Source organism: Stenella coeruleoalba (genome assembly GCF_951394435.1).
Source record: "Stenella coeruleoalba genome assembly, chromosome: 16".
Taxonomy (NCBI): domain Eukaryota; kingdom Metazoa; phylum Chordata; class Mammalia; order Artiodactyla; family Delphinidae; genus Stenella; species Stenella coeruleoalba.
This window is the reverse complement of record NC_137162.1, coordinates 36,783,212-36,807,386: the sequence shown is the minus strand read 5'-3', so window position 1 is coordinate 36,807,386 and position 24,175 is coordinate 36,783,212. Positions and strand designations below refer to the sequence as shown.

Genomic DNA, 24,175 nt, shown 5'->3' with positions numbered 1-24,175 from the left:
TGGGAAATCGTTGGATTTGATCATTAGGAAGATAGCAGTGAATAGGGAGTGAAAGTCTCAGGAAGAGGTGGGAGTGGGATGACTCAGAGGTGAGGAAACAGAATCAGACAAACACAGACCTCTGGCTCTTTCCAACACTTTTTTTGGTTCCCTGTAGACAGGAGAGCTCAAACATCTGTGTGGACAGAAGATTACGATCCTGGTACAGTCCTGGAGCTCACATCGTGAAGCATCATTTGTAGCAAACACAAATACAGTCCAGACCTCCAACCCACCTAGCACTCACACAGAGTAGCTCAAAATCTCTCACAACAGCTCTAGGAGGTAGGTTCTATAATTAACTACATTTTACAGATGAGGAAGCCAAGCACAGAGAGGTTAAGTAACTTGTCCAGAGTCACTCAGTTTGTTAAGTCCCAAGTCAAGTTTCCCCCCACACCCCTCCCGGGGCAATCTGGCTTCAGCATGTGTACTCTTCCCTGATGTGCAACAAGGGTACAGAAAACAGAGCCTCTGACCTGCTTCATGCTTTCCCAAGCCCTGCTGAGATTAATCTGGCTTTCTCCCCTGCCAAGCAGAGGCTTTGAATTCATGGCGGACGCTGTGTTTGACAGGGGAGGAATAGCAGAGGGAGGCCATTTGTTGGTGTTGCAGGGTTTGTAGCTCACTGGCAGTTGTGAAGATTACCATAAGCGCCACCCAAAGACAGGTACAGTATACACTACAAGACCTAAGTTCAAGAACCAGCTCCAAATCCTAGTACTTTATCATCTGGAGCAAGTCACTTGACCGGTGCAGATACCAAGTCTCCATCCATATCATGAAAAAATAATGATAATTATTTTTTATATTATATTATTATATATATTTTATATTATATTATTATATATATTATATTATATTAAAATATATTATATTTTTATATTATTTTAATTATAATAATTAAAATTTAAAAAATAATAACTATTCTACATCCCTTAGAGTGTAAGGAACAAGTGAAACAATGTGAGAAAATTCATGCAAATGTGCATTATTTCGTTATTATCATTGTTCTTCTTCTCTCAAAACTATCCAAGAAATTGCTCATCCTCTTCACCCCCCTAGTTCCACCCCGCAAGGTATCAGAAACTGCTAAGACATCCAACTCTGAGAAAGTGTTCTGAACCCAAGTAATTTCCACGTGTACAATTTGTCCTAAATGGGAAATTCCCTTACACAGTGAGGCATTATGACCCATTTCAAAAATTCTCGGGGAGGGAGCTGTAACAAATTGTCATTTTCCAAGATTTGCAGACTGCTTTTGCATGCCTAAAGCTGCTCAAAGCAACTAATAGTATATATTCTACCCCAGCCTGTTCATCCCCCTTTTCTTTCTCTGCTCACCGTTTGGCTCATGATAATAACACACTACCTCCAGTGAGGCATTTTCCCCTCACTACCTGAGCTTGCGAATTTCACTTTTTATTCTTGATATAATCTTTAAGTCCCAGCATGGTCCTGCTGCGGACAGAGGAGGAGGTGACTTCAGCAGAAGCCAAGAGGGCACGCCCATTGGGAGGGAATGTGAGAAAATCAGAGGGGCAGCCAGGCACTCTGATTGCATCTTGCAAAGGTTTGGAGCACCGCAACGTATTTCTAGGGAGGTTCATTTGGCAGAGTATGGATATCAAGTCTTTAGATGGATTTTTTTTCATCTTTAAACAAGATAGTTTGGTGCATATATTATGAGCCTAGAATTCCATGCAAAGCTGCCTCTCTTTAGATCTTTTGTCTAAAGTGTCTTGATTTTTTACCTTTACCCTATCTGTCTAAATGGTGTTCCAAAGATAAAATTAAAACAATTATGCAGCAGCAGAATGGGGTACATGATGGGTGACAGGTGTGCAGTCAGTTATAGGCACATTTACTGTCACAAGTAATCTATGAGAACATCTGGGACACAATCAATCTCCTTTTGCAGGTGAGGAACTAGGGATCTAGGGCCAAATTTCACTTTTTTCTTTCTTTGAGAAACGAGTATGCAGTTTGCATGTAAGTCTTCATAAAGAAAAGTGAACATACAAAAATCTCAGATTGCAGACAATGTGTGATGGTCATTTGTATTAGATGGCTTTATGGGGGACTCACTCATAATCCCTCCCCTACCTATCAGCCCCTTTAAAGCACACACTTGACTTACCCGTTTTGCAAAGCAAGGCACTTCACTAATTCTACTCATCCCCCAACACCGCCCTTTCCCCCCCAAATAATGCAATGGTGGCCCAGTGTTAATCTCTCTGTAAAACTTTACAGAGTAAGTTTTATCAGTTTTCTGTTACACAGAAATCAACTAAAACACATCCAGAACAACAGTGTTTTTCCCTCTGTGAAATCTCTAGACCCAAACCAACAAACAGATCCCTTCTCTGACCTCCTTTCCTACAAGCTTCCCCTCCCCCAAACCTGCCACCACCAGATTCCTCTTTCCACAGCTGGGCTGACACAGACTCTGAAGAGCACCTGCCATCCCAGCTCCCTGTTCTCATTCCAGTTTCTATCAGTCAAAATGCCAGTGAAAATGCCAGAAGCCAGTACTTGTTTGGTTTATGTCCTTTTTTAACTTTTTTTCAAACATAAATAACGTTTCCTTCGATATAAATATACAGCTCTATGAAAACAAAGAAAAAAGGCACAATAATCTTAGTCACTGTCCAGCAGGAACATGTTGCATTGTTTACAGAGTCACAGATCAGATTCTCCATAAAAATATATTATTTTAGCCTAGTTCTAGGACACCTTCAAACAGAGTAAAACTCCTTGTTCTTCAAACAAACCCTTTCAGAGATTATTTAAATACGCCAGTGATTTTGGATACTTTGTACCCAGATATCAAGGCTATTGAAGTGAGCTGAAATTCCACATCAAGAATATAATTGTTGATATACAAACATTACATAAATTACTAGATTGTGAAAAATACATCAGATTTTCTCTGTAAGTTTCCAGCAAATAAAACAAAAAAGCAACCTCAAGGGCGTCTCTCCCGATTCAAGGGTGAAATGCACAACGTCTGAGGTACACCCACCCCTCACCACAGCACACACTACTACGCCGGGAGGGGTGCCTGCATGTCACTTGGTGCGAGCAGACCGCAGAGTTCCCAGTATTTTGTCCCAGTGTGTGAAGTAAGGGGCGAAGTTGCAGGTAAACTGGGAGTGATGCAGGTCGTGGTGTTCCACGCCCCCATACCACCCGAAAGGTACCAGTTTGTGCGTGGACCAGGGGAAGTCGTAGCCTGAGTGGTCCTCCACCGACAGCCAGATGTTGACCACGTGGAAGGTCAGGACAGTGAGCGGGTGGCACTGGAGCAGCAAGACGTTCATCATGTCAAAGAAACCCAAGGAAAACAGCTCCCCGACGCTCATGTATTGCGTGGCCAGCGCGAACGGGGCCGAGTTCTGGTGGTGCATCTTGTGGAAGGTCCGGTACAGCCAGGGCACCTTGTGGTGCAGCACGTGCCACACGAAGAACTCGGTGTCGAAGAGCAGCAGGCAGAGCACGACGTGGCGGACCAGCTGGAGCAGCTCGGGGGCTTCGGGGGGCAGGAGGGCGGGGCTGGCCGCCCAGTGCAGCAGTGTCATGGGGAACACGAACACCACGTGCTGGTAGAGCGTCTGCCCCAGACAGGGCAGCTGCTGCCAAGCCGACGGCGAGAAGTCCGGGTGGATCTTGTAGCGCCGTAGCGCGGGCACCCAGGGGCACAGGACGTCCAGCACCACGAAGGGCAGGCAGAAGCCCACGTAGGTGGTGATGGAGAAGAAGACGGGGAAGAAGGGCGACTGGATGAGGGCCTCCCAGGTCCTGAGGCGGTCCCAGAGGGGCTGCAAGAACAGCTGGCCGGAGCTGCAGAGGACGTGGAGCTCGGAGCCGTTGCGGCTGCTCATGATGAGCTGGTGTCTGGCTGCGGCTGCCGCTCGGGTCCTACCGACTTTTCTTAGGGCTTTCGGCCCCGCCCCGAGTGATGTCAGCCGCCGTTTTTCTCCCCTTCCCGGCTTCGGGGAGCTTGCATAATTAAATAATCCAACAGAGTTGCGCTTAGTTGCTATAAATACTCATCTACAGCTGCATTTAATCGGCATTCACGTATGCAGTTACGCAACGGCACGCAGTACTTTCTTATGCATGCAAAATTACGTTCTGATTTTCTAATTGACGTACAATTTACACACGATACCATGCACAGATCTTCAGTGTAGAGTTTCTACGAGTTCTGACAACTCAATTCATGGATCATCACCATTCCCAAACAAGATGAAGAATATTTCCATCATCACCGGAAAGAGCTCCTTTGCAACCAGTGCAGAATTACTTGTGTTTTTTCATGCATACGTAAAATTGCGTCTATGTGTTTTAATAAAGATACAAGTGTAACTGCATTAAAAAACAAAAAACTTTTAAAAGCCACGTACCTTTCGTATTTCGGATCTTTTCTTTCTGCTCTCGCCGTATTGATCTAACCAGCAGTGATCAGCAAACTACCCTTTTGCAGTTAACCGCGGGTCTTCAGCGGCGCGCAGCGCAGGAAATCAGATTGGCGGGACGGGAACCTCCTCCAGTTTCAGTGTCTCCGGTGAGGAGCTATGCCCGCCAGCTCGCGGACTGCTCCGGATCCCACCTCACGCAGACTCCCCCGGAGGAGCCCCCAAACCTGGCGGGCGGGTCGTCCCTTCGCGGCGCGCCGGGGTCGCCCAGACCAGCGACGTGAACCTGGAGGCACGGAGGGAATGAGAGGGGACCGCGACTGTTATCCTTCACTTTACAAAAAAAAGAGAAAAAAGTAAGTCAAGGGCTGGATTTAACATCCAGAGCTTGCCCAGATCTGGCTAAAAGCCGCTGCATCTCAATTTGGGGTGGAAGCAGTGAAATCAGTAAACCACCCACTTTGAGAATCAAGGGAGTATTTTTGCATTCTGGAAGCCTCAGGGGAGGCTGTTGATTGAACAGATGATGTCACGCCCTCCCTACCTTTCCCTTGCTGGCTTCGCGAAGCCAACTTGCCCCACGTCCTTGACGCCTATTCCCCCAAACCATCCCAGGCTCAGAGAGCCCACCGGCGAGGCCACGCTCACCTCTGCGTTTCTCCACCATCAGCTGGAGTCGACTGGCCTGGACTGAGCCTGAGGAAGTCGGTACTAAGAGAGCTGTGCTGGGTCGGGGCGGGGGCAGGGGGTGACCCCAGAACTTGCATGAAAAGCAACCTCCGCGTTTGACCCGGGGGCCAGACACAAGGGGCGCCTAGAGGATAGAAGTTTGGGACGGAAACTTCGAAGCCAGGGATCGCTCCTAACCCTAGCTTTGCCTCTTCTTGCCTCACAGACAATGAGGATGGGGCCAGCGTCTCTCTCCATGAAGCTTTGCGTATTCTTATCACCCCTTCCTTTCCAAAGGGAAATAACAATAGTAGCCGCCGCATGAGGCTACTGCAAGCATTAAATGAGAAAACAATAACAATAATGTTAAAGTTACTATGTAACGTCTGCCAGGCATTACCTAAGTGTTTTACTTGAAGTGATTTCATCCAGTCCTTAGAAGAGCAGGGTTTGCCACACGGCCAAGATTATTATTGCCATGGTCTTACAGAAGGAAAAGTATAGTGCCTGGAACAGAGTTACAGAATAAGACATATTATTTTAAATGTGTACTCCACATTTTACCTAAAGAATAATTGAGGAAGTTTTCATTTAACATCAAATAAAGTTATGTAAAGAGAAATAAAGATAAAAAGCCATGTACTATGAGGAAATAAGTACAACAAAAATATAGACCAATATATGGGCCTAAAATAGATGATGTGTAATAGTCCAATTCATAACATATATATTAATATATAAGATATATATGGGATGTTTTATGTGTATGTATACACACACACCCCTATGATAGGTCAATTCATAATTCAGAACCTCCTTGAACTGCCACTAATGGAATATGGATATTCCTCAGATGCCCATTCTCTGGAACCCCCAGCATCTGGCCCTACTGCAGCCTTTTTTATTTTTTTTAAACTCAGTTGGCCATAAGAATATTATGATATTCTGCTTGTGTCTTGATCAGATAAATGTTCAGAAGCAGCTTTGAGCTTCTTGACAGCCAATGCGAAAAAGGAAAGGGGGTGAATTTTCTAATGTTGCTTGGATATCTGGATGGTAGCAGAGACAGGTACCATGCAGGCCCTTGGCTTCCCTGCTGGGGGGGTTTCTCCCAGTTAGACAGCCTGTCCTTTCTAGGCTCCTCTTCAATCTTCCCCCTCCTCCACTGCTCTTTGCAGTTCACCTTTAGGACAACCCAGGCACCACTTCTTTCCCATTCCTGGCAGACATCACCCTACCTTTGAATTTTGTATAACTCATGCAGCAACTCAGAGAGAAGAGGAGGGCTTTTTCTCCTTTACTTTTTTGGGGGTGTGTGTGGGGGGGTGATTTTTAAGAAGTAGTTTGAGAATTACACCACACTATTGAATGTCTCTTAGGCCATTTACTAAGCCTTCACTCTTGGGCTCCTCAGTGCTCCAGAGGGACCATCAAAGCTCACTTTCTCACACTTCCAAATGAATTCTGCTCAGAAGTACGATGTCACTCAGATTTGCCCTCCACAGACATTAAGTCAACCTTCAAATTTCCGTTCAGCACATGCTGTTCTTTTCCTTGGCTTCAGCTCTCATGCTTGAATGCTTTGGAATCTCTCAGATTTAAGCGGGTGGCTTCATTTGCTTAATTTGGATTTAGCTAATAGATTGCTATCAGGACTGCCTCCTCTGAGACCCCAGCCTCAACCATCACGTTCTTTTTCTTACTTGGTTCTTCCATCCTCTATCCCTAAGCCTGTTAGAATATGCTCCATAAAACCCTGAGCAGCAAGACCTGAAGCCACAGCTTCGGCCTGCTTGGCCCAGGCTCTCCCCTCTTACTTGCAGCAGCACTTTGAAGAATAGCCACCAGCTTCTCTGCCTTTCCAGCCCATGAAGCACCCCCCACACCAGGACAGAAGTCTGTGTCCTCCTATCTACAAATGCAATTGTCTCGGGGAAAGTGATCAGTTAAAATCTCATCAGTTGTCCACTCTCTCTCACGGAGGATGCTGAAACAGTAGGCACAACATTTTGACCGATCAAAACCAGCACCCCACTTAATGGACCCAAATAAAATTGAGCCCTATTTAGCCTTAAGTAATGCCACTTCCTGCACTGGCAAACATGCACCTTTAAACACTTTAAACTTACACAAAATTTAGTTAATGGCTTGCTAGATGAATAGGTCTTTTTAGGGCACAGAGTATCGTCTAGGATTTTTTTCCCACAGTGTCAAGCATCATATGAGGTTCAAAAGATATCTGTGAACTCAATGCTCATTTTAGAAGATATTGGCTTTAAATAGAGGCTTAAAAAGGAATTTTTTCTGGGGCACTGGTTGATATCATTTAAGTCTATTTACTTACTGGGATTACTGGGATGGTTTTCCATAGAAGGGGGTGTTTACTGACTTGTGATGGTATTAGGATTTTGGCCACACTATTTCTTGTGCTTCTCCAGTTGGTTTCGACTTCTGTGTATTTTTATCTTGGCGTGGTCTTTCTGACAGAGATCCAATCACTCTTCTGAGAGTACACCAATCGGGTCTGTGCCTGTTTAACACAATCTCAAAGCTCTTTGGTACCAACTCACCAAAAGACAACGTGTAATGCCCCCACCTCCCCACAAGAACAAAATAGAAGATGTAGTTGGAAAAACCCTTTACCAATGACACAATTTCTTTTCTTGCATGGCCTTTACGATTATTTTTTCTTTCCATAATTAGGTGAGACTGTGTTGGCATCTATCTAACCGAAACGATTATTCCTGGGTATCAGAGATGAGAAGTGTTTTAACGTTTTACAGTTGTAACACGTAAAACTCATAGAGGGTGGAGCAAACTCAAAGATCAAAATCTAATCCCTCCTTGGAAACATGAAGACTCAGTCTCAGAAAAGTCAAGACTAGCTAGGGTTCAATAGGAAGTAAGAGCCAGACTGAGAGCAGAACTTGGTCAGTGTCAATTTCAAGGTAGGTACCTCTACAGGAGGAGTTTGGTGTTGGAGTGCGGCACCGACGTTCCACTTATAGGGCAGTTTACAAGAGACTCAGAAAACAATAATTATCAACACCAAAACAGTAGGGGATGCTGATGAAGAACTTGGCGGGGGGAGGGTATAAGCTCCCCCAAGAGAGTCCTTGATGGCCTTATTTGACACAGATGCTGAGACATACTTGTTTTTAAAAGTGTTCTCTTTATATTTTGATCCATCTGTGTCACATGTAAGTGGGTGCTTCTACTGACATTGTTGGAACTCTCAACAACCTGCTTAAAATACTTAAAGCATATAAAATCATCCCCATTAAAAGGCATACCGTTGCCTGTAAAGCAGAGAAAATACTCACCTTACCCGTCAAAGGGGTGCTGTAAAGATCAAAGCCTTATGAGAAGGCGTTAAAACCCCGGAAGGCACAGTGTAAAAATGCAAAGTATTTGTTTTAGTACTACTAAACCAAGTTGGTAGAGAAGGTTTTACTTGTTTAGTTTGGAATTGATCTTGAAATCTGTACCTTGCACAGTACAATAAATACTCAATAAATACTCTTGAATGAATCACTGACAAACTTTTTAAAATCAGAATTATGATAACCTGATGTTGTCTTTCAGGGGTCACATTTTGAAAATCTCTCCATATATCAAAAAAAAAATGACGAGTTAAAATTACAGGATACTTTAAAGGCATACATTTAACAAATTAACACATTTCATACCCACAAACACAAAATAATCATTGTTTGGAGATAATATCAACAGTCTTAATAAGTGTGAAGCCTTGGTTAAAGCATTCCCCACTTCCTCCCCATGTCTGAGGTTCTGACCACTCTTAGCTATTAGGCAAGTTTTTATTTTCATGTCCCATTTGGGGCACAGTTATTCTTTGAGAACATTTTTCAGATATTACGAATTAGGCAAGAATTAGTTATAATCCTGGACAGAAATGACCACAGACATGGTTGGTCTTATCAGTCCTCAAATTACCAGTTGCCTCCTAAATCAGCAAAGTTCTCTGCCTAGCCCAGAAAAGGTTAAGAAGCAGAGCCAAGAGCGCCCCCTTATGGCGAATGAAAAAAATGACTTCATTCTCAATTGTGACTTCATGCAGTGGCTTTACCCAAGTAAACACAAGATCTTGGAGTTCCAAGTTGATGGAATATTAACTAGTCTTCTCCTTGCCCTAGAGGTCTGTGGAGATCTCTGTGCTCTGCTCAAAAGAATATATAGCAAACCCAGTGGAAAAGAAGAGAGTCAGAACTCCTCCCAACCTGTTACAGGACTTCTCAAGGTACAAGGTCCAATCTTGTTCTGTACTGTCAGCCAACGGTAAAATAAAGCTACATGAATGCAGCTAGGGTTGTAAGGATATAAGAGCCTACACAGCTGCATCAGGAGCAAGAGGCCAGCAACAAAGGCAAATGCACCGTGTAGCCCAACTGTAGTAAAAACCACCATGCAACATCTCCACCTCTGGACTGGCCCACATACTGAAGAAAAATCCCCAAAGAACAGTTTGGGAAGGAGGTGAAGAGAAAAACACTCCAACAGGTGGACTCTATAGAATGTAGCCCCCGCTCATTCATTCCCGTGGTCTGAGTGGCAGATTGACTGACCACAAGTTCTCAAGGGCATCTGAAGGAGACTCCACGGCAGCAACCAAAGAAGGGAAACCAAGTCACCCAGGACACAGAAGCCATTCTCTGACGAGCTCTCTCCCACTGCTGCTGGAAAACAACAAACAAAAACAGCCACTCACTGTCCTGTTCTTTCTGGCCCTGACCCAAGAATCTTGTACCTGGTTGGCCAAACCAGTTTGCCTTCGTCAAAGGAGAAAGCATTGTTCTTTCTTGAGGGGGACATAAGGCCAGTGGGGAGAGTGGCATCCTCCTGGGGACGTAGATCCTTCGCATCTAGTACAATTTTACTCTTTTCTTTACGATTTCACTTTAGTTGCCATGAAAAATCAGATTCCACTTCAGACCCGCCCAGATGTTACTTGTGCATCTAATTTCATATAGCTAAATGACAAAGTCCATCGCTTGTCACACATTCTGTCAGTCCGCATATGTTTATTAACTCACTAATATTCCAGGTTATTGTGTTAGATTCTGGGCATACAGAGATAAGTAAGATATATCTTCAAGCTTACAGAGTAGTGGGAGAGATCACATTAGACTCCTAAATCTATGTTTTGGGAGCCCTATGGCATTGTCTCTGCCAGCTTTGGTTGCTTCATTTGTCCAAGGAGAGCATTGGATGGACAGTCCTTGAATCCAGGGTCGCACCTGCAGCCACTACCTGCAAATGGGGTTAATCAGGGCTCAGACACCACTCACAGCCTCGCTCAGTGGAAACTGCGGATTTCCAAACCACCACCCACCCCTCCTCAGGTTTAAGACCACTCTCCTCCCCATGGGAGAGGATCAAAGGTGGGCGGGCAGTTTGTTTGATTAAACAAAAAAAGCAAAAGCGTTTCTTATCCTAACTGGAGAGAACTGGGCATCTTCAACGGCATCATTTTCTTGAATATAAAAATACGAAACACCTGGGAAAGGAAAACAAGTATATTTAGAGAAATTAAGCAAACAGATTTAACATGACTTGACAGTAAATGTCTCCAGCCTGGCGTTCACTGATACTTCCTCATTAGACTTATTATTTCATTATAGAGCCGCCACGGGGCATCCAAGCCCCAGATGAAGTCGAGATGCTCCCACTCAGGAATGTGCTTGTGGTACACCAAGTTGGAGATCTGGGTCAGTAAGACACTGACGTCGCTGACGTCCGCGAGCCAGTCCTGCCCCCCACTCCAGACAGCGGTCCGCACCAGCATGTCTCTCACATTGTAAGAGGGAGGGTAACTCTGTAATGAAAACCCATAGAAAGCTTTGTCTTTGTTGTTTTAATTGACAAAAATACAATCCCCAGTAAACACTGATTAGTCAATCTGATCTGAGAATCAAAGATTAAAGTTTGAAAATCACTCTAGTTACTTTTCAGGTTGCTATTACCAGAACAAAAAGAAGCCTAACCCACAAGAAAAGAATGCTAGCCGTTACCACTGCTAGCTATCGAGTTGTTACCCTGTGTTGGGCAAGGTAACGAGTTTCATCCCCTGGGAGGAAGGTGTCATTCTCCCAGGTAGTTGATGCCAAGCTGTAGAACCAAACCAAGTGGTTGGGAAGGGGCTTTGGAGTCATATCCACACCTCCCTTCCCTCTGGGGTGTGACCCAAGTCATAGAAATTCCCTAAGCCTCTGTTTCTTCCTCTTTAATCATCATCACATCTATGTCACAGGGATATTCTGAGAATTAAATAAGAAAAACATGAGCAGAGTGCCTCCCATTTTAGAGCCCTTAGCACCCAAAAAGTGGTCAATTCATGTGTATATGGAAGAAAAGGTTTAGGCAACGTAATTTGTCCAAGGCCCCCCAACCACCAGATAACAGCCCTATAGGCTTGTCTGACTCTTAAGGTCTGTGTGCCTGCCTGATCACTATCCATGACCGATGACAGAGATGACTATACAGAGCCAGGGAAAGGACAAGGTCCAAAGCACGAACCAGGATGCTTAGGTTGTTCTAGAACTGACTGGGGGGAAACAAAGGCTACCTAGTCAACCCTCCCGACCATTTCCCCTGGCACCTGAACCCAGCCAGAATCCTCATAACTCAGGCTGGCTTCCTTGATGAGTTTTCAGGGCCCATTTTAATTCTAAAGACTCTGAAGACTTTACCTGGTTGTAATGAAAATAATTCTTGGCACTACTTCCCCAGTCGAAGGCTTGAAACTTCTGCAATTTAACAAGCTAGACAGAAGATAATTGGGGGAGAAATAAAGTTATCTAACACAGAAATCTGATATAGCATCACAGGTTGCAAGAGTTAAGCCACCCCCTCAGATACCAAGTTTCCACCGATACCCAGATTCACTCTTAATTTCCAAACTGCAATTTAAAATAAAACGGCATAATTTTGCTCTCCTTTCCTAAATGACTCAATTTCTCACTGTATGATTGGAAAGTAGCTATTACATGACACAATAAAGCAGCTACACATATGTGCTGTAAATGATCCTGGATCAGCATTGCACCCGTTGGATAAACTTTACGCTGATGTTTTTTTATTGGAATTTGAATCTTAAACTTTTCCAAAGAGTTCACTATCTCACTTGGGAAAGAAATACATATTACATATAACAATGGATTAATATATTAATGTGTATTTATATTATTATGTAAATACATTAATTGTATATGTAATTATATTACATATAATCTCCATCATATTTCCTATATATCCATCCGATTTGACTAGTTATATTATTTAATATTTTACGAATTTAATTCATTTAACACTTTTTCTTGAGTACCAGTACCAGTAAAATCACCAAATTGTACTGTACACTGAACAATTCTAATCAGTTGAGGATACTAGAGCCATGAAATGATATTGTATATGAAATTTAAATGTATGCTTATTTAGGATAGCATGATAGAAAAATATGAACAAAAAGTCACTTATTCATAAATTTTTAAATAATGCAAATCCATACCTCCTCTATATCCCCCAATTAAAAATATGTCAAGAATTAAATCCAAAATTGGCGAACCAAATGAATTGGAAACTGTTTAATAAGCTTTGGCCAGAGGGTGGCGTCTGGTAAACAGGAAAAACCTAGGCATTCTTTGTCAGAACTGCCTTTGGCTTCAGTTCTTATCAATTGCATAAAATTCTACTGGTTTATACAATAAACAACAGTGTGAGATGAGGTACTACAGGGGGAATGTTTAGCATCTGCATTTGCCATTGCAAATGACACATATTAATACCTGCAGCACATTTAACAAGCAGAATAAGATATGAATTTACAGCACCTGTCAGTGCATCTCTTCCCTAGCTCTAAATGCCAGTGAAAATATATCAATGCAAGTTGTTCTGCCCCCATAGACAGACACCAGCTTGTCACTTTCTCACATATGTCTTTGGCTTTTATATAAAGCACCCAGAGTGAGTATAGAAACAAAGGAAAGACGTGCCGAGAGTTCAGGCTAAACTTCAGATTTGACTTTTGTGCTCAGCGTCATAGGACTTCAAACTACGCCCTTGAAAGGGCATCTCAGAAGGAGGGAAATGTGAAGAAGACTATTCATAGTAACAAAAACCTGCGAATAAGCTAACATCCAATGACAGATACTTGGTTAAATACATTATATTACATCAATATACACATGGTATGCCACTGTCATAAATACAAATATAATACAATAGAAAGAAAAACTGTTTATAAATAATACTAAGTGGAGAAAAGTCAGAAAGTAAAATTGAACATGCACTATGGCTATACTTAAGTGGTAATCTTGTGTGGATAAAGGTCAGGTGAAAATGCTTATAATACTAGGAGAGAGTTTTTAGTCTCTCCTAATATTATAAGCATTTCCACCTGACCTTATCCACATATGAATATTTTAAGTTAATTTTAAACTATTTAAAAAATTATTTTAACATCTTGTTGGTAATGAAAATGTAAATAGGTTCAACCTTTCTAAAGTACCAAACGTATTTGGAAGTCTTAAAGAGATGCCTACCCTCTGATCACTAAGTCTACTAAGACTGTATCCTAAGGAAGTCATCTGCCTAATGTATAAGGACAGATCTCTAATTCAAGAATATTTATCCCAGAATGTTTTATTGCCAAAAAACCTATCATAGTAATAATAATAAATTCGAACAATAAAAAGTTGTCCTCAGTTACAAATATTTTTAAGTGTAGTTATTGACCTGGAAAAGCATTTCTGATCATGGCAGAGGCTGCTATCTGCCCCCCAGTACCCATTCCTGCCTTCTTCCTTTCAGTAATAAAATTTCTAAAGTTTTTGCTAAGCACATGGCTGCCAGGGTAGGAACCATATCCCTCATGTGCCTTCTTCCTGGGGGCTGGAACTGCCATGAACGTGACCCAGTTTCAACCAGGCAGAAGAGGCCAGCGCCCCAGAGATGGCCAAGCTATAGTGCAGAGGGGACTGGGTCACTGCATGACTTCCCAAAGCGGTCACAACTCCTCCACAACTGTGTGCCACTGATGTCTGGACTGGATTCTGAGGAAGGAAACTATTTATTTAGATGCTGTATTTTAGGGTCTTGGATACAGCAACTTAGCCTGTACCTCAGAAATACAATGCTGTTTAATCAAATAAAAAATAAAATTATTAAAAAGTGCACGTAGTATAATCCTCCTTCTGTAATGGAAACAATTATACCCAAAAAAATTATAAGATTACAGTGTAAGAGTTCAGGACATGCCACCCCAAAATATGCCGCTTTGGCATAATGATTATTTTGAGTTAAAGGCACTTGAAAAACAGAAGATGTGAAGAGGACGCTGACCTTCCTTTTTCTTTCTAAAAGGAGAACACAAAACTCCCATGTGAAAGAAGCCCTCCCTATACCAGGAGGAAGAAGCGTGCTCATCACCAGAGTCTAAAAGAGGAGGCTGACAGAAATCTATACAAAAAGACCTTGTGAAAATAACTCTCATGTCTTGTAAGTCTCCCCATATATTTTAGTTACTTTTCTAAAACTGCTACCCTTTGTTCAACCTAGTATATAAGCACTTAGGCCTAGTTACTTCTTTGGGTCTTCATTTTTGTGAGGGCTCCCATGTACACATAAATGAAATCCATATGCTTTTCTCCAGTTAATTTGTCCTATGTCAGTCCCAGTCAGAAACCCGAAGAGAGTAAAGGAAAAATTTTACCTCCCCTAGAATACGCAAATACTAATCGTAGTTATCCCTGGTGGTAGACATACAGGTAATGTATTTTCTTCTTGTACTCACATATTTTTAAAATTTCATAATGAACATATATGTATAACAAAAATTTTACTAAATGTCTCTTACAGTGTTTTGAAGAGCCTAGCTAATGTATATTTTGCATTTTTTTTTTAAGCAGCAGGTTTCAAACAATAGAGAACATCAGATCTTACAAGGTGCTTATTAAAATGCAGATCCCAGAGCCATACCCTCAGGAATTCTGATTCTCAACAAGTCTTGGGTAGACCCAAGAAACTGTATTTTTTTTATAGCACCCTAAGTAATTCTGAACAGCGCTGTAAAGATATGTTAGGACCAGCCTTCTTCAAACAGGAGCAAGTAGCTGGGCTCTGGGCATAGCTGGCAAGGGGGCTAGAGATTCCGGAGGGTCTCTGAAACGTGTGAGGCTTATAAGAGAAGGAGAAGATTTCTAAGCTAAATTAAAAAAACCAGTGAAGAACTAGGGTTTAGAACTTCGAGAACTGAATGCTAATTACTTATACAAAAGATCCATTTCAAAATTTACTATGAATAGAATGGCCTTTAAGGGCACCCCCAAACTCCTGCCACGGAAACCTCCCAACTTCACATCTGAATTGTAGCCCTCAAGCCTGCCAGGATCCAGGCCCCGCACACCCTCAGTGGAAGCCTCTCCCAGCAGGGACCAGGGCTGCTGCCCCAGCACGTCCTGGGTAGGCAGAGAGTGGCAGTCCCTGGCCGGCAGCCCTTGGCCAACAGCCCAGAGGAGGGAGAGTCAAGAAGATCCTATGAAACAGCTGCACAAAGCAACCATTTTCTTAACAAAGGGATGACACAGGGAGCAGAAGAACAAAGGGCAGGGCTGACTGCTGCAGGGAATCTGGCCTTCAGAAACGTTCGTGGTGCACATTGCAATGCAGTGAGGACCTAAAACCACGTGGTCACCACTGGGCCTGAGAGCGGTGCTCTGATCCACAGCCAGCAGCCCCTGACCCCAGTCAGCTGCTTGACAAAAGGGCTGGAATGGGCTTCCCTGGTGGCGCAGTGGTTGAGAGTCCGCCTGCCGATGCAGGGGACGCGGGTTCGTGCCCCGGTCCGGGAAGATCCCACATGCCACGGAGCGGCTGGGCCCGTGAGCCGTGGCCGCTGAGCCTGCACGCCCAGAGCCTGTGCTCCGCAGCGGGAGAGGCCACAACAGTGAGAGGCCCGCGTACCGCAAAAAAAAGCGCTGGAACAAGAGCAGGAGCCTGGATTGCAGGCAATCCAAGAGCTCTAGGCAAACCCAACGCCAGTGGGGGCCTGCAGCGCAGAAGGCTGGAGGACTACCATGCTGTGACATGCACCACATTCCCAAGGGTACCTGAAAGGCTAGGGCTGGCGGTCCCCTGTGCTCTGCTGAGGCATGGGGGTGCCAGCGTGGGCCGCTCAGCATCTGCCTCCAGCCCGGCTCAGTCGTCCTCCACACAGGGGAGCACTGACTCCTGAGGTGACAGAAACTGGACCTTACTGGAAAATGTCCAATAGGTAAGAGGGTAAAAATGCTCAGAAAGATAAGCCTCTTCTGATGCCAGGGCACACAGAGAAAACAAGCGGCTCTAGATGGAGAAGTGTCTGGGGAGAAAAGTAGGGGACTGGGTGGACGCTTGGGGGTGAACATCTGAGGACTTCTGAAGGTTTCGGGACATCCCTTCAGAGGTAAAGGTGTGCTCCTCAGCATGTCATGAGCTACCTGCCTTCCAGATGCCCCTCTTCTAGGCCAAACTCTGGTACTGAGTCCCTGACGCTTAACACTAGGCCCTACAGTCACTACGGGGCTAAAAGCCTCAGGCCGGGTCCTGCCTGGTTCCATAGGGATAAGCCCAAGGAGAGGTAACCAATAGCACTCGCAACTGACAGCGTTCCTGGGACAACTGAGGAAGGATACCAAAGCACCAGTGATGTCCCGGATCAGAGGTTCCCAAATCCAGTTGGGCAGAAGAGTCTAATGGGCAGAATTTTTAAAAAATATAAATTCTCACCACTCAGCACCAGAAAGAAATGAAGTACTGATGCACATGACAACTTGGGTGAATCTCAAAATAATGATGCTGAGAGAAGCCAGACAAAAACAAATATATACTGTATGATTATATTTAGACCAAACTCTGGAAAATTCAAAGTAACCTATAGTGACAGAAAGCAGATGGGTCGCTGCAGATGGGAGAGGGTGGAGGGGGTACTCAAGGGGGCTTCTGGGGGTGACAGATACGTTCACTGGTTTGATTGTGGTGATGGCTTTGCAGGTGTATATCTATGGCAAAACATACTACATTGTACACTTCAAATATTGTATGTCACTTATACCTCGGCAAAGATGTTTAAAAAAAGTAAAGGTATACACACTGCAGTCCGAATGAATTAGAATCTCTAGGGATGGGACACAGGAGTCTTAGTGTTTAAAAGCCTGGATTGTAGCTAATCCAACAGCTCTACCACAAACCCAATGTCCCTTACTTTTTAAAAATAATATTATATTAAAAAGTGTACTTTTAAAAGCAACTCACATGATTCTGATACAGGCAGTGACTGCCAGTTGTTTGAAGATTGCTACCCAAGGCACTCACTGCATCTTGGTCTGATGCTTAAATGGTGAGTTATTTCATATTTAAAAAGAATTTTGGGGGAAAAATTATACAAAAACATGTCCTGAGGTAGAAAAAGTCCCTGACATATTGTCAGGTGAAAAAAAACAGCTATAAAAGAGTGAGAAGAAAAGTAAACAATCTATTTCTACAATTATGATTTCTATCTGTATCTTTAACCACTTCTTTCTGAAATGATACGCAGCAAGAGATATGGAGTAGAATGCAGAGACATTTTATATCCCTGGTACACATTCTCTATCTCTGTGTGGGATTACAGAACAATTTTATTTTTCACCTTATGAGAATTTTTATTATTATACTCGTATGTAATTTATACATTTTCTAGAATGAACATGCATACTTTCGTGATGTGTGATCATACAATCAAAACTCTATTTTAAAATTTAGTGTCTCTTACTTATATCCTTGACTGATTTAGCTCTGTTTCTCCACTGATGTTTGAGGCATACAGTGTTCATAGGTTAATGCTGAAATAGCAGCTTCTATCTCCAAAGCTGCTCTAAAATCTTGCTTTCTGGAGCAACACAGAAATAAAATAAATCTGGGACTCAATGAAAAACTGACAGAGGGGAGGGGGAAGAAAAGAACAAACAAGTCAACCCCAATAGCTGTTTGGTGAACTCATACCGTAGTACAGTCTGCCCCAGGGAGGATAACACAAGCGAGATAAACATAGTGACAGGAGCCCAGGACTCAGGAAGGAAAGCAGCTCAGATGTGTAAGCAGACTACCTTTCTATTTGCTTCATGGAATGCACAGAACTTTCTAAGGCCGATGTTCCACAAACCCCCCACTGTACTCCTGGAATGCGTACCTGGCTCCAGTGTAACATATTTTGTACAGAAGTTCCGGCAGGACAGTGTGTGGCATACACAGCCACTCTAGACTGCAAAATAAACACATGGAAATAAAGAATGAAAACAGCCTGAAGGAGGCATTGATAAAAAACATAGTTTGCACCTTGAAGCATTAAAAACTACAGAGCCACAATCTCAAATACGTGAGATTAAGAGCAGGAAAAAAAATTCTTTGACTACAAATACGTCCTGTAAAAATATGAATAACCACACATACACACACAGAATACACATGAAGGATATACGGCAACATGGTAACCGTGGGGCTGTATTGGTTGAGATTACTGCTCATTTCTATTTTCTTCTTCATATTTTTCTGAATTTCCAAAATTTTATATAACAATCATACCTTGCTTTTATTCATCAGAAACAAGAAAAATTAACATCCCTTAAAAATTCCCTAGAGCCTTCATTCCAGAATTTTAAGACCTGTTTTCAAAATACAACATGACAAACTACGAATGTATTTAGAAACACCAGCACATTGCTGGCCAAGGGTTTACATTTTATAAAATAAATAAATAAATGTATATATACATGGGTGGGTATGTGCCTGTGTGTGTGTGTAAATGGCCATTCCAAATTTAAACACATTTATAGTAATTATTTTGAAGAAAAAGATCACTATAATAAATATAAATATTGCAATTTAAATGATGACCGATCTCCCTCATTCCATAGTTTCCACATAGGTACAATGTAGGAAGCTGACAATGGCTGGCCTGAGGTTAGCCGCAAGTGGTGTTCCAGGTACCTGCCAAGGTTGATTCTTATACCCGTTAAATGAAAGAGCCTTTAGAGCTCTAATGAGGCCATTCCTGCCTCTCCCACACCCTCCAACACAAAGAAGCACATTCACAGATAAAATAAAATCACTGACAGTTTAAAGCAAGTGTTATTGTAAACATACATACCATATTTAAATTTCTCTCATTAAATCCACACATAACAAAAAAGACATTTCCGCAAAGCTCCTTCAGAATGACATGAGTACAAACATGTGTACTCAGCCACTTCACAAACATACTCTGGGGAAGAAATTCTTTAACCCCAAATAAGTCCTGCAAAATAAAAAGAATATCTCAGCATTTGCTTCTGGTGTATGGCCTCCACGTCCCACCTCACAAGCAGACACATGCCAACCGTGTCCACGGATGGCCTCAGAAGAGAAATGGCAACCAGTGGGCGTTCAAACTAGGACACCTGTGTGATACGTTTACTAAGGCAATAGCAGATGTTACAGATGTGTATTTAAAGTCTCAAACGAAAAAAAGAAGGCAAAAAATCACATAGGTCCACAGAAGACTTTTACAGTGGGAGGGGGCCTGAATGATCCCTGATCCCAGGGCCATCCCCAAAGTTTCATCTGACTTTGAAGGATTGCTAGTGACTTCTGAGAAAGAGTTGAAACTGTGGTTGGTCAGCAATGTGTCTGCTTAGGACACATACATCTGATCCGATGCTACTGGCCAGTGGGCCAAATCCTGCCCACTGCCTTTTGGGGTTTTTTAATACTTAATACAAAATTTACCATTTTAACCATTTTTAAGTGTTCAGGTCAGCAGCATTAGTACATTCACATTGTTGTGCAACCATCACTACTATCCATCCACCTCCAGAACTCTTTCAACATCTGAGACTGAAACTCTGTACCCATTTAAACAATAACTCCCCATGCCTTCTCTGCCAGCACTGCCTGTTTTTATAAAGTTTATTGGAACACGGCCATGCTTTTCTCTATACACATTGTCTCTGGCTGTTTTCATAAGACAAAGGCAGAGGACTTCCCTGGTGGCGCAGTGGTTAAGAATCCACCTGCCAATGCAGGGGACATGGGTTCGAGCCCTAGTCCGGGAAGATCCCACATGCCACGGAGCAACTAAGCCGGTGCACCACAACTACTGAAGCCCACGTGCTCTAGGGCCCGCGAGCCACAACTACTGAGCAGATGTGCCACAACTACTGAAGCCACGTGCCTACAGCCCGTGCTCCGCAACAAGAGAAGCCACCGTGATGAAAAGCCCGGGCACCGCAACGAAGAGTAGTCCCCGCTCACCGCAACTAGAGAAAGCCCACGCACAGCAACGGAGACCCAACGCAGCCAAAAAAAAAGAAGACAAAGGCAGAGTTCAGTAGTTGAAACAGAAACCATATGACCCACAAAGCCAAAAATATTTATTATCTGGACCTTTAACAGAAAACATCTGCTGACTCCTGGTGTACATCAGACCTGACCAATGGCCCCTGGACCTGTGCTCAAGTATTTCTGGGGCAATCACTATGCCCTCAAGGCAGATCGTCGTGTACATGCGTAATAGGAAATAGGAAAAAGATCTTCTTTATAGTGAACCCAAATTTGTCTCCTTACAATTTACACTTTCGCTGATGCCTACCCTCTGGAGGGACAAGCAGACTGAAAAATTCAAATGCCTACAAAGGCAGTTTTATGGGTTGAATTGTGTCCCTCCTGAAAAAGATATGTGGAAGTCCTAATTCCCTGTATCTCAGCATGTGACATTATTTGGAAATAGGGTCTTTATCAAGGTACTCAAGTTACATAGTTGGATACTGTCTACAGTGAAACAGAACAATACATTTCTCTCTGGACCTATACAGGTATACAAATTCACACACAAGGTCTATAGGAAAAGACCCCAGGCTGAGCACGGTGCTTAATTCTGAGGAAGGCGCTAGGAGAAGGCTTGGTAGTTGAAGGGTACTTTATTTGTAATCTCTGAATTGTTTATAATGAAAATCGAAGGTTCTGTTATCCAAGGTATTTAAAATAAATGTGGTTAGAGGGGCCCACATCTTACCTGCCTGTCTGATCACTGGTACAGAGAATCCCATCTTAGGTGAGAGTCAGACTCTGAGGTCAGAGTATAGTCTATATGTCCTGTGAACGTATTTCTTAAATGGCCAAGAGATATGTATAAGTATATATTTCTGTATAGGATTTCGTATGTGTGTGTACACACCTATCATACGTAAAACATAGATAGTGCGTGCGTAACGGACCATCTGGCCTCAGCTGGCTCTCAACTCCTCATAAAAACTGCTTCCTGGGCTTCCCTGGTGGCGCAGTGGTTGAGAGTCTGCCTGCTGATGCAGGGGACACAGGTTCGTGCCCCGGTCTGGGAAGATCCCACATGCCGCGGTGCAGCTGGGCCCATGAGCCATGGCCGCTGAGCCTGCGCGTCCGGAGCCTGTGCTCCGCAACGGGACAGGCCACAACAGTGAGAGGCCCGCGTACCGCAAAAAAACAAAGAAAACAAAAAGAACCTGCTTCCTCCTTGAGCAAATCCTGGAGGGTTCACACATTGGGCTCCGATGAAGTTACTGGCCTCTGCTTAGGGGCCATATAATAAAATATAATAGATCACCCTCAGTGTGGTCAGGGTCGGGCATGTGGAATAGCACATCGCCTGTCTCCCATCTGCTGCCTACTCCTAGGCACAGACCCACCCTATGGAATAAAGGGCAACTTCAGGGAGGTTTAAGGTTTAAGCTATGCTCTCTTGGTAAGGTGGGTGGGGATTTGCACTGACGTGTTAGCCATGAGAACAGGGAGCTCCAGTGTGGAGTTAAGGACACCTTCCCTGGCTCCCCCGGATCTGGAAGTAGGGGTGAAAGGGGAAAGAAAAACCACAGAGAGAGGAAAACCCACTGTTCCATTGATAGCAAAACACAGGGGAGGAAGACACACCTTCTTCCTCTAAAGGCCAATTCTTCAGAACCAGAAAGGAAATCTGTGAGGGAAGGGAGTGGAGGTGGGGGGAATCCAAGTACCTTAATGAGAAGATCTGAAAATCGTCCTAATTTAACTAGAGGGCTAGTAGCGAACTGGGCTGAGGTCACGGGAGCCAGGGCAAAAAACATTTTAATCTTTTTGGCCAGCTCCGGGATCCGTGAAAATGCTATGAAACCTGTGGGAACAAAAGGAAAATAAGAGAATTCCATCTTCTGGGACTCTTCTCTGAAAAGGCAAGGGCAGGCATGCGTGTCGCCTTCTAGTGGCAATCTGAGACCTGTGCAAGCAATGCCAGGAGGCAGAACTCCTGAAACAAGGGCCTCTGAACTCCTACGTGCAAAAACACTGAATTTGGTTAAACCAGTAAATCAAGTTTTGCTAAGTGCTTGTTTTGATTTTCAGCCTACATATGCACTGGAAGAAATCCGGGTTGCTAGAACCAGAAGATGTTTCCCGTTCCTTTAATGATGTAAGCCAGGGAATCGAAGACTATTCCTAACAGCTCCACCCCACTGTGTCCATCCCCTACTGCCCCCCCCCATCACCAAGAGTGATGTACGAAGGTGCTCAACGCAGTCGCCAAGGACTCGAAAGGAACTTACACATTTAGAATCCTCTAGCTTTAAAATATCTTTTAGCTTCCTCTCAGGTCACTTCTTGCCTTAAACTTGGCCCCAGAATGTCAATTTTGAAAGCAGTGGGGCAAAGGACACCAATGGACAAGTCATGGAAGAACGAATATAGATGCAAGAAATGCTTAAGTCCATCAGTAAGGAGGGCAATTACGTCCATGTTACTTGTTGCTTGAAGGCTCTCAAGGTGACCAAGGGGAGTGGTAGTGAGGACAAGGCAGCTTAACCACGCATAAGGAGACACTTCAAAGCATTCCTACCTTTCACATCATAGCTGTCTTCTAGGAATGTATTCTAAGAAGATTGTGTGATAGGAACACAAAGATATGAGTCATAGGAAACACTAACAGGGGAATTAAATAAATTACGGGACAGGTCTCTAGTCCCTAATCAGAGGAGCTCTTGTTTGCTCGAATTACAAGCATTTTTTTTTTGGCGGGGGGGGGGGGGGGTGGGTTAGGCCACGACACGTGGCTTGAAGGATCTCAGTTGCCTGACCAGGGATTGAACCCAGGGCGAGGCAGTGAAAGCTCAAAGTCCTAACCACTAGGCCACCAGAGAACTCCTGGCAATTTTTATTTTTTTAAAACTTTGCTAAATTTTTTGTTTCTATTTACAATGAACACATAATACTTTTATCATCAGCATAAATTAAACATATATATGACTTTAAAAAATTATTTGTAAATAAAGTGTACTATGGCATCCTTGGAGCTAGCTTTATTCCACTTCATTTTAAAAAATCCGTGTATTTCCTTGTTTTCTTTATAAAAGTCTCTGCACTTATACAACTTCCTGTTTTCCACTCTCTCACATCCCCGTATCACTTAACTAGGAAAATATGTAATAGGCTGTGGTTTACATTGATTCCTTCAATCAAGGGAACCATACACCATGTTCATCTATTTATGTTTGTCTGAATTTCCAGAGAAGACTCAATATTACCAAAATTCTTTGCCCTATTCATTATTTCTGCCTGGCATTAAAAAACAAACACAAAACTCTATCTGAACATTTTTTTTTTTATATTTCACTTTTAAGAAGGAACAAACTGTAATAAAACATTATATCAACCTCCCATCTTTATTTTATACATACCTATCGTGGTGCCTTGAGAATGGCCCACATAATACACTTGTTCTTGGCCAGTTTTATTCAGAATGAAGTTAATTGAAGCTGGTAGGTCATAATTTGCCATCTCATCGTAACTGTAATCCAAACAAGGAAATTTTTCATTGAGACATTGCATGCAACCACGACAGCATACAAGTGTGCTGCTTGACGAGTTATCACAAACTGAACACAGCTGGGTAAACCAGCCCTGAGCACAGGGAACTGAACGTTACCAGCGCTGCAGAAGCCTCCCTGGGCTCCTTGCTAACCACGCCTCCCCCA

At 43.3% G+C, this 24,175-nt stretch overlaps 2 protein-coding genes across 3 annotated transcripts in view; both read right to left on the bottom strand.

The window, feature by feature from the left end:
- Positions 1–1,087: 1,087 nt before the first annotated feature.
- CH25H (cholesterol 25-hydroxylase) lies at positions 1,088–4,543 on the bottom strand. The gene is made up of 2 exons (XM_079900367.1): positions 4,449–4,543; positions 1,088–4,041 (listed from the first exon to the last, which is right to left on the bottom strand). The coding sequence occupies exon 2, from the start codon at positions 3,921–3,923 to the stop codon at positions 3,111–3,113; it is 813 nt and encodes a 270-aa protein (XP_079756493.1). The 5' UTR covers positions 3,924–4,041; positions 4,449–4,543; the 3' UTR covers positions 1,088–3,110.
- Positions 4,544–8,693: 4,150 nt separating this feature from the next.
- The window catches only part of LIPA (lipase A, lysosomal acid type), a gene marked incomplete at its 3' end in the record, with an annotated part of 104,174 nt that continues 88,692 nt past the window's right edge, over positions 8,694–24,175 (bottom strand). Inside the window, exons 5-10 of one of the 2 annotated variants that reach the window (XM_079900365.1) lie at positions 23,879–23,988; positions 22,187–22,323; positions 19,312–19,458; positions 18,355–18,426; positions 11,840–11,911; positions 8,694–10,965 (exon numbers count right to left, since the gene is read on the bottom strand). In XM_079900365.1, the coding sequence (XP_079756491.1) occupies positions 10,732–10,965; positions 11,840–11,911; positions 18,355–18,426; positions 19,312–19,458; positions 22,187–22,323; positions 23,879–23,988 (772 nt within the window). The remainder of the gene's footprint in view (positions 10,966–11,839; positions 11,912–18,354; positions 18,427–19,311; positions 19,459–22,186; positions 22,324–23,878; positions 23,989–24,175) is intronic. The other variant, XM_079900366.1, reaches the window with a different exon arrangement.